This window comes from Colobus angolensis, unplaced genomic scaffold (genome assembly GCF_000951035.1).
Source record: "Colobus angolensis palliatus isolate OR3802 unplaced genomic scaffold, Cang.pa_1.0 Scaffold26, whole genome shotgun sequence".
NCBI lineage: Eukaryota > Metazoa > Chordata > Mammalia > Primates > Cercopithecidae > Colobus > Colobus angolensis.
In genome coordinates, this window is record NW_012115821.1 from 1,046,647 (window position 1) to 1,057,741 (window position 11,095).

An 11,095-nucleotide genomic window follows, 5' to 3' on the forward strand; every position below is an offset into this window, starting at 1 on the left:
CCAACATGGTAAAACCTCATCTTTACTAAAAATACAAAAGTTAGCCAGGTGTGATGGTGGGCCCCTATAATCCCAGCTACTTGGGAGACTGAGCCAGAAGACTTGCTTGAGCCTTGGGAGGTGGAGGTTGCAGTGAGCCGAGATCCTGCCACTGCACTCCAGCCTGGGTGACAGAGCACGGCTGTCTCAATAAATAAATAATGAATCAAATAGATGGAGAGCCATACATAAAATGTAATGCAACTTTGCTATATTTTGTTCTGCAAATAGTTTTTAAGAATAAAGGAATTATTTTGTAAAGCTGTTTATCTAACATCTAGCCCAACCAAATGCTCTCTCTAGACTGTGCTGATTTTAGAGTCAATTGATTCTGAAGGTTCCTGTCTTCGAGGGCAGTCCAAAACACTCCTCTGTTTGTTTTTAAATGGTTCAAGGGGCCTCTGGGGTTTGCATACAGCATTAATTATTTAGGAAGCCAACCGTCCCCATTACCACCTCCTATTACTAATACTTGATAATGTCAGTTTAAAAATCTTCCCTTCTGCAGCCTGTCCCAGAGATGGGACAGTTTTAACTTGAATGGTTCTTTTACATATCAAAAGGCCCTGCAACAGAAAGTTATTTGTATTTGCAAAGGATCAGTTGTAAATATGATTTACGAACAACATTTCTCAATTGTTATCCGAGTGGTTTTGTGTGATCACCCCAGTCCCCTTCGGGTGAACCATGCGCTGGTCCATAATGAGAAAGTTGGCAGATCTCATTGCAACCACACGCATCCCAGTGGCTGCTACCAGCCGGGCCTCATGTTTTGCCTTGTTTACAGCTGACAGCGTTATTATTCTGATTGGGGCTCTGCTTTCTTATCATATTGTTGTGTTGAGCGAGCCTTTTCCTCTCCATTTGTGTTTCCTGGCAGGGCTTTTCTTGCCTTATTGACAGTTTGTAAAAATATGCATTAATTTGGAGTTTCAAGCATGTATCATGGTGTCTCTTTGCTGTGTTTGCTTGAAGTTGATTAATGACAGAACCTCGCTTCGGGTCGTCCTCTGGAGAGTTCTTTCACAGGTTCTGCATGTTAACTAGCAAAGCAGAACACACAGCAAGCCATGATTAGCCCAGCCTCCTCTGCTCAGTGGTCCCCACAAACTGCCGTTGCATCACAGATTCTTATTTCATGTAATTATTTGAAGATCAGTATTCGTCCACCCAGGATGCCACTATGGGACCTGTTATCTGGTACTCAAAGTGTGGTTCTAGGACCAGCGGCATCACCTAGGAGCTTGTTAGAGATGCAGAGTCTCAGGCCCCACCCTAGTCCTGAATCACACACTGCATTTCAACAAGGCCCACAGGTGACTGCAGCATGCATCCAAGTATGAGAAATACCACCAGGGAGGAGAGGCCCGCACCTGTCCAGAGACTAGTGACTCAGAGCAGCACTACCCAAGAGAACTTTATGCAGTGATGCAAATGTTCTGTCTCTGTGCTGGCCAGAATTAACCGCTAGTCACATGGGCCTTTGAACATGTCAAATGCAGCTAACACAACTCAGAAACTGAATTTTAAATTGTAGTAAGATTTCGTTCATTTCAATGTAAAGAGCCACGTGTGGCTAAAGGCGACAATACTGGACAGAGTTCTAGTTCTACAGTGAGGCTTTTCTGTTGCCCCAAACTTTTCAGTGCACCTGAGCTGCAATGGGCTGGGGAGTACCTTCACTGAACCTCTGCATATTTATTCCAGGCATCCTGTACACGTCAAAGAAGAGCCCCTCGATCCAGAGGAAGCTGAAGGGCCCCTGTCCTTAGTGACAACAGCCAACCACAGTCCAGATTTTGACCATGACAGAGATTACGAAGATGAACCAGTAAACGAGGACATGGAGTGAATATCGGGGCGGGCCAACCCCGAGAGTGAAGATTGGAAAAAGGAAAAAACAAAACAAAACAAAACACGTCAAAAGTTAGCAGTGAAATTGTTCTCCATTTGTTGTACAGTCTGGAGGATTTTCACTACATTTTGACAACTCTGAAATGTGTTAACTCTTAGTGCCATCAAGAACCCCATTTGGGAGTATTTTTGATTTTTCTACTTTTTGTTGAAAAAAGGAATTTGTACTCTGTGCATTGGATGGACTTGTTTGGTACTTGGGATTTTCCTCTCTTAACCGTCAACATCAGTGTTGTAAATTTGCTAAACTGATTCACTTTTAGCAGCAGACTTTGAACTGCAGTCCTGCCAACGTTGGACACTGAGGACGCCCGACGGAGCTTGTGCACCTAAGCTGCAGACCAAGCCTTTGCCCAGAATTTAAGGATTCCAATGGACGACCTATTTGCACAGTACTGCATGTTGATTATCACTGCCTTTACTCCTTTTTCTCCTTTTTTTTTTTTTTTTTTTTTGCTTCCAGTTGGGATGGGGAAGGCCTTTGTGTGTGTATTGGGGGGAGGGGTTAAAAAATAATTATCCCAAACTTTTTAATGTATTGCTTTTTTTTTTTTTCTTCTACTATACCATTTTAAGTTCTGACCTCAGGCCTCCATTTGGGCCGATGGCCTCTTGGAGGCTTAAAGTTTTCTGTACCTTGTGATGAATGTTAATAGGTGTTTTTATTATACAAAGCTGAATGTCATTTCTCGTTTGTAGCTTTCTGTCACTCATTCCATCTTCCTTCAGACATCACCATGTTTCTCTAAAGTCAGAAAACATTCCGTTTTGGTCTTTTTCAAAAAGGTCCCAAATGCTGCACTCTACACATGAAGGCCCTCTCACACAGACGTGACATCCTGCCAGAAAGAGAATGAATGACAGAAAAAAAAAAAAAAGAGAGAGAGACATACTCTAGGAACAATGCCGATTCATTCCACGCAGCAGTATTGGGGGTGGCTGGGGGAGGGGTGTTTTGGATTTTCTGGGTTTTGTTTTTTTTGGTTTTTTTTTGCAGCAACCATCCTTCTTAATAAATGCCACCACATTCTACCAGCACAAGGAAACATAGGCAGCACTGAAAAAAAAATTTTTTTAAACTAATAGTAATTAGACTGACAATATGGCCTTGGAAGGCTCTCCCTTGTGGAACCAAGTTGCCATGGGCCTTGGGCCCTCTGTGATAAAGAGTGTGGGTTGGTTTTGTTTGCAAAATGGCCAAAACCCCGGTTTCCCTGAGCAGCTGCCCTGAAAGTAGGGGTGGCAGCGGCGCTGAGTTTATACATTAGTTCACACCTACTTGGTGGCATTAAACAGTTTGAATGCAAATTCAATTTCAGATTGAACTTGTTAAGGGAGTTAATGAGGACTGAGTTCAGCAAATGCTAAAGTGTTAATTTCAAATATGCAAATTTGGTACTGCAGTTTGTTATGCAATATTATGTCACCAACCCAGTATCACAAAAACTCATAGAAGATATCATGTAGGCCCTGGGCTTTGGGGGTCCCAAACATGGTATGCAGAATGTGACGGTTACAGGTCAGTACAACCTCAGTCCTTAGAACCCCTCCACACTTCCACTCTGCACCCACTTTCCTGTCATTTATTTATATAGGACTATAGTTTTTTTTTTTAGTTTGAGAGCCTTTCGAAGCTTAATTTATATTCTTTGTACCTTTTTTTCTAAAATTACCAAAGATATTACACAAAGGTAAATTATGTTCTCTGTTTTATGCTTTATCTGATGAAGCCAAATATCCTCTTATTGTTGATCAAAGGAGGCAAAAGAATTTAGAGGCAAATGACAAGCGATAGGCTATTGCAACCTGAGAAAGAGAACTGCTCCTTCATCGTAAATTTAGAAGACCAAGTAGATAATCGAACCAAAGTTGTTACTTTTTTCTATATTTTTCCTTTTTCTTTTTGTGTACCTCTACAGAGACCAAAACTCATTCTCTTAAAGAGATTTTATGGGACTACTGCAGATAAAAATAGGACACAATATTAAAGGAGCTACAGAAGGAAGGGAGTCCCATCTCAAAAAAAATGAATGTATGCCACTGCAATTTAGAGTATCCAATAAAGGAGACAGTTTAGAGTCAGAACAGAAAAGCTTCCATAATTGAACTAGATCACATAATAACATTTCTAGAAGAAAAGATGTTTTTGGATTGTATGCCACTTTTGTTTAAGAACTGTGCTGTGATCACTGTATTAATTTTGGTTTATCTTGGCATATATCCTTCAGTTTGTTTTTATTTTTAATTTTTCCTTTTTTTCCGAGTAGGCTTTGGTCAGCATTTTTCATTTAAAGAAAAGTAACACTCCCATCCACTCATAAGCTTGGTACAAAAACTTCTCTGGCAGTTACTTTTGAAGCTTCACTCTGCTTTCTGTATAAAGGGCAGTCTGTGGTCACGCAAGACTTAAAAAAAAAAAAAAAAAGAAAAAAAAAAAAAAACTTTTCCAGGCAGCTTCATGATGTGCAGGCAGTAGCCAGACAGGGTCATGGGAAGGGGGCCCTGTGCTTCTAAACTGAGTGGTTGCTGGTTAGTTTGGTATTCAAAAGAGGATAAAAATCTGGTAGATTAGTTCATTCTCAGCATGTGTAGCTAGACATGAGTAAAGATAACAGCATGAGAAACTGTTAGTACGCATACCTCAGTTCAAACCTTTAGGGAATGATTAAAATTTAAAAAAAAAAAAAAACATTTCACTCAGTTGCACTTAGTCGTATGTCCTGCATGCTTAGTCTAAAGACTGTAGCAAAAAAAAAAAAAGAAAAAGAAAAATTAGATTTTACGTATCTTTGCAGGTATCACAGCCTTGCAGAAGAACCAACTGAAAAAAAAAATTCTCAGGCTTTACAGCAAGCAAACTTCACTATGATTTTTACAATTCCGATTCTGTATCCCCTGGGGGTTATCCCAGTTGCTTCTTTAGGATGGGGTTTATTATGTTGTACATATATCCCGATGTGTCTGTGTGAATCTTTGTCTTTTTTGGGGGAGGGCAGAGGGCGGTTCTTTTTTTAGATATTGTTCCTAAAAAGGAATAAATGCATACACCTGTTTGTCAAAACACCTTTGCTTTTTGTGCAACTGCTTTATATTAACGATACTAAAAAAAATAGCTTTGGAAAAAAAACTACTGTATGTAATGGAATTGCAGAATATGCTGCACATGTATTTTATTTAGTTATCCTTGCTTTAAGAATATTGGATGACATTTCCTGACATGTGGGAGGGAGAAACTCCCTAACTTTTTTTTTTTCTGCTTTTAAATTGTAACATAGTTGAAGATTTCTTTTTTTTCTGTTCTCATTGATTGGAGCATTTTGTACAGGTTTTGTGTGTGTGTGCGTGTGTGTGTGCGCGCGCGCGTGTGTGTGTGCGTGTGTGTTAATCTGTTTTTTGATACATTCCTATCCGTTGTGTTTATCCTACCACTGCCTTTCTGGCTATCTTAAACAAGTTCATACATTTGAAAAGGAAAAAAAAAATGTTGTTTAAAAAATGTTTTCTCCTGCTGCAGTAAATATTTTGCATGATGAAATTCCAGGGTCACACTTTTCCAAGTTTATCAGTGAAGTAGTGATTAACAAAGGGGAGTGTCAAAACTATTGAACTTTTGTATAAAAAAAAAAAAAACTTCACAAGGTGCCAAGATGTAAAGAAAATTTGTTACTTTTTTTCTCAAAGAAAAGCATACATTAGGGAGGTAGTCCCGTGTGTCAGAAAAATGCACTGTCAGGAATGAGGATCCAACCTACCTGTCCCTAGAGTCTGCCTTGTAGGATGAGTAAGGCTGCCACCTTGGACCAGCCGCAAAATGGAGTATCAAGGCTTATGTACATACATGAAGAGTTACCGCCAGTCCTGCCACCCATGGACAGCTCTAACACCATCCCCAGCATCCCGTCAGACCTAGTAAAGAAAACCTTGGATTCTTAACCCAAGATGTGCTGTAAATCACTAGCTTTTTTTTTTTCTCATGAAAAAAAAAACAGTTAAAAAGTATTTCCTCTCTTTTCCACATTCCAGCTGAGCTCCGTTTCCAAAGGCACAAAGAAGAGTGTGCTTATTCAGATTTTGAATCTTTTGGGTACCTTTTGGTTACTGACATAGCCTTCTGAGATTTTGGATGTCTTCAGAGTCAGTTTTGCTTTTTCATCCTGAGAATCAGATTTACAATGCTGAAGGCATTTCTTGGGCCCAATGTAGCTCATGCAATCTCTGCTACCCATAAGCCTTGATGAAGATGATACAGTCTGGACTGTGAGCATGGTGCTTCATGTATATGTGCTGCCAGTAACAAGAATTTTTTTGTTTTGTTTTGTTTTGATAAGGCATAAAAGAAACTCATTCCTTGACATCAACTGTAATTCCATCATTCCATGTCTGCGGATACAGACAATAAAAAAAATGTTGTGTAGTCAGTACTAATGACTGACATTATAGCATTCTCAAATGCAATAAAAATGCTGGTTGTTCACACTGGTAGTAAAAGTCGCCACAGCCTAAGTTTGTTTCCCTTTCTGACCCGCTGATATTGTATATTAGGCATATGCCTTAAGTTTATCACCAACTGCTTCCAATGCAGAATTAAAATCAATCTTCACTGAAAGCTTTCATCATCAGGGAAGGCTGAAGCTCTTACCCTCAGGATTTCCAAGTGAAAGTATCCACTTAGAGAATTGGGAAGTTAAAAAAAAGAGCAAGAGATGCTATCTTTTCTCTTGGGGAAGCACACCCTTATTTTTTTCATCAAATTTTATAAAGAAAACAAAATGTTTAATAACTAGCATTAAGAGCAAACTAAAATTTCAGAGGAAGGAAATTTCATGAATAATTCATTAAAATTTCACATCTGCAAGATTAGTCATCCAAATAAAATGCTAATGTCAAAAACATGCACCGTCTATAATATTCTCATCAAGAAATCTTTTTGCATATAATGATAAATGCTTAGATTAGAACAAACGATTTTATAAAAATATTCTATCAAAAGTGTGCTAGATAATTGTATTCATTGAAGAAAACAGAACTTCAGTACCTAAATATTGCAGAAAAAAGCATCTTAATTTTGAGATTTAAAAAAATAATTACATGCATTTAGGAAATTTGCTGTTTCTTTTTAATATTACTCGATATCCTAGGGATTAATGAATTTGAGCATCATCTTTCAGTAAAAATTAAATTGCCAATATGAAAGCAGTATTTTAAGTGGCCAAACCATGGTAACATAAAACCATTACATATATAATTCAGAGCACATAATGCAGGGGCAAAGGATGACTTGAAAATGAACCTCCCAGTCTTTATTCTGCAAAACACCCACCGATGCTGAGGATACAAGTGAACATTCTTTCCCAGCATTGTTTTGAAAAGCCCGTATTAGGAAAGTTGTGTGTATGTGTCTGTGTGCGTGTTTTTAACAAATAGATTTTGCTATTAGGTTGCAAACTAGTGTCCTCTTTGAATTAACAATTATGCCCTATCTAGAAATCTCTTAGTCTCATAATTAGCAAAACATTTGAACCTTTAATTCTCACCTGGCTACTGAGACTATAATCTTAGGGTTAATTCAAATTCCTGTTGTTACCAGGCTTAAACCTAAATACTGCTTACAGCATATACATTTAGTAAAATTAGAAAATGTACAGATACTTCTTTCAATAAACTGGAGGACCTAAACCAAGTATGACTATATGTTAGTGAAGATTTTGCTGGTTGAGGCATAGTACATTTTAACTTATATTTCAGGAATTGTTCTCAAGCAGGAACACTCTTTTACATATTTATTTCAGGCTTGTCACTCTCATAAACGAGGCAGCAAACCCAAAATATTGGCTCTTCTTATAAATAGGCGCCTTTATATAAAGAATATAAAACTCTTAAGACTAATTTCACACCAACACAGGCAGCTTCATAATAGTAACCACCTCTCCCTCCCCCCCAAAAAAAGATAAAAACAAAGTATAATTAGTCTTTCTTATTAGATTTTTGTCTTTGATGATATTACATATTTATGTGTAGGGTAGTAATCACAATTTATCTTTCATCTTCATTGTAGTTGAATCAAATAAAAGTATCCTTTATTCAAATAGTGTGAAGTTGGGTGTCTCAAACCTTCATTTAAGGAATTGACTGATGAAAGGTTTAAGACAAAATTCACATTGGAGGGAAATTAGGTTACATACAAAAACACGGTTTTAACTGTGGGACAATATTTGGATTAGAACACCATCTCTAGATATAACCTACTTATATTTATTTTTAAACGGTATTTTATTTTTTAAAATAACAAAACCCAATGTTGCCTTATTTCCACTTTGATTGTAAAATGACATTCAATGCTTAATACCAAAATACATATATACACACATTTGAAATTATCAACGGTCCTTTTTTTTTTTTTTTTTTGGTTTATATTGAAAATATTGTGAAGGGAACAAGACAAGCTTCAAGTTAAAATGTTAATTTGAAGGTAACCGGCCTTTCAAGAATTAATTTCAGCCAAAGCAATAATCATTATTTACCAGCATGTGACATTTTTATCACTCATCATATTAGCAAATTTCCATTGAAAATGCTAAAATGGTTCGTCATAAGGAAGATAACTGCTCGAGCTGTAAAAATGACCAACACAAGTGCCGGTACTCAAACATTAAATTATACTGTAATTAATAAAGACAGTTAAACTGTCTACTAGCAACAGCAATTTAGGTAACCACATTTGATCGGCTATAAATTGTAACTACATTAAAATTCCAGAAATATTAGCAATATGGATTACTTGATGGAAGTCGGTGCTGATCACCAACTCTCTTTCTTTCTTTCTTTTTTAAACAACGGAAGCACAGGTCATGTTGACCACAAATCCGTGGGCGAAGATCAGGCCTTAGCACTTTTAATCTTGTGAAACAAGCAATTACAAATAGTTGCATCGATTTGTTAAAAAGCTTTAGGTGACATAAATTGTTTCCTGCTTAGCTTATTGCTCTGATACATAAATGTCACCAAGCCCAGTATTAATTAGGGCCATAGAACAGCACGGGGTGGCCGATATGGCATCCAATCAAGAATTTGTCAGTCCTTTGTGAAAGTTCTCAAGGGCTGCTCTCACTGGCTCATTTCTCATTAGTGACAGAGAGATAAAAGGAAAACTATTTTCTTATGTGCAGTCTTATAATACCAGCTTGATTTTGGGTTTTAAACTAAATTGCAGGATTTCAGACTTGCTCTCTTAACTATTTGACGTAAAACGCCGCATTTTAAAAATATATTCTAAATAGAATAATATTTACAAGGCATTTGAGCCCCTGAAAAGCTAACCCTTTTTCCCCTTTTCAATATAGGATAGTATACGTGTTTCCTTGGGTTTATATTTCTACACTTAAAATACAATTTTAAATGGCTTTTGCACGCTATGGACTTAACATAAATCAAATGTATCATATATACTTACTTTAGGTTGGCATGCCACTTAGAAAAATATGTGAGATTCTGGAGGAAAAAAGTCTGGAGAAAATTTATTAAATAGAAGTTTCTACTGTAATAGAATATTAATGTAAGCCAATGCTCTTTTGCCATTAAGCTGATCCTTTTTTTTTTTTTTTAACATACACATGCTTTTTATTATTTTGCACTCAAGCAAAAATTCCACATTCAAAGACTTTCCATCTACTCGGGAATGTCTCTGGCAAGAAACATGTCAAGAAATCCTGACCTCCCGAAAGACAGCAGACATCATCCACACTGAGCCTTCACCCCACTGGGTAGGGAACACAAGCCCACTTTCCCCAAAACATAACATAGACGCTGGTCACCAGTGTGGAAGAAGGGGGAACAATGACTTTAAATCCGTCCTCACCGCTGCTCTACCAGTGCACAGATGAAAAATGTTTGATTTGCAACATAAAAGATTCATTAATTACCACTTGAATATTTAAAGCTATTTTGCAGTCTAACAGAGACAGATAAAGCAGTGAATTAAAACCTCTAATAAAATTGTAAAAATATTTCGGTAAGTTTACCCGTGTTATGATTTAGGGAGAGATTCAAGCGTTCTCGCAGAATAGATTCTTAGCATTTTTCACGTGTGTATTTGAAAGAAGGAGCTAAGTGTTTGGGGAATAATTTGTTTCACATTTTCAAATGTTTACTAATAATTTATTTTCAAATCAAGCTTGCTACTTTAGGACTCTATGGATAGAAAAAAAAAAAATCTGCCAAACAGGTCGGAGCATTATTTGACCAGAAATTTAAATTCTTTAGACGTATTCTGCTGGCTGTGTAAGAAAACTGCACATGTACCCCCTGAATCTAAAAAGCATAAATAATTTTTTAAAGTATTCAGCTGGGCTGAAGGGTTTAGAAGCCATATATATAAAGTAGTGATTTCCTTCCCACAAAATGCATCACATCTAAAAACGCTCACCTCAAGAACACAGCCTAGCAGTCCCTTCCACCCCTGCACAGCTCCTTCCTTCAACGGATCCATGATCCATTCAGTGTTTGGATCCTGGGATCCTAGAAGTAGACCGTGCCCAGCACACTCTGAAATCAAACGCTAGAGAATCCAAATACCAGGCTACCAGTTCCAGCCCTAACCAAAAGAAACTGGGTAACTTTAGCAAAGTTGCTTCATCTCTTTGGTCCTCAGCTTCCTCTGTTAATTGAGGACATTTAAATGATGAAAAGGGTTTCTTCCAATTTTAAAGTTCTAAAATTTTAATAACATATTCTCCCTTGGGGACTTCTCTTGATGAAATCCATAGTCTCAGCATAAAAGAGTTGTGTGGCACTTCATATTTCAGCCAATATTCTGAAATAGTCTTATCAAATCCTGCCTTGTAACTTGCCCTGTTGGAAGGAAATTTCACTAGCATGCATGTTTCTATCCTCTCATCTATTCATCCATCCACCTACTCACCCACAAAGAAGCATTAAAGGCATTAAATGATCTACAGCTCAGAATAAGATAGACCCAGCCTCGGTCTCCTTGTACCTAATGGTTCACAGGGAGAAGTTGCAGTGCATGGAGTGCCAATGAGAGGGCAAGTACAGGAGTAGAGAGGAAGACTGCCTGCTTCCACTGGGGACCATCAGGGAAGCCTCCTGGAACATGCAAGGTTTAATTGAAACCCAAAGATGGGTA

At 37.7% G+C, this 11,095-nt stretch overlaps 1 protein-coding gene across 5 annotated transcripts in view; it reads left to right on the forward strand.

The window, feature by feature from the left end:
- FOXP1 (forkhead box P1) overlaps positions 1-6,435 on the forward strand; it is a 658,747-nt gene extending 652,312 nt beyond the window's left edge. For 4 of the 5 annotated variants that reach the window (XM_011947141.1, XM_011947142.1, XM_011947140.1 and 1 more), the window contains one exon: positions 1,747-6,434. In XM_011947141.1, the coding sequence (XP_011802531.1) occupies positions 1,747-1,891 (145 nt within the window). In that variant the 3' untranslated portion in view covers positions 1,892-6,434. Of the gene's footprint in view, positions 1-1,746 lie in introns of all 5 variants that reach the window. The other variant, XM_011947138.1, reaches the window with a different exon arrangement.
- Positions 6,436-11,095: the final 4,660 nt, after the last annotated feature.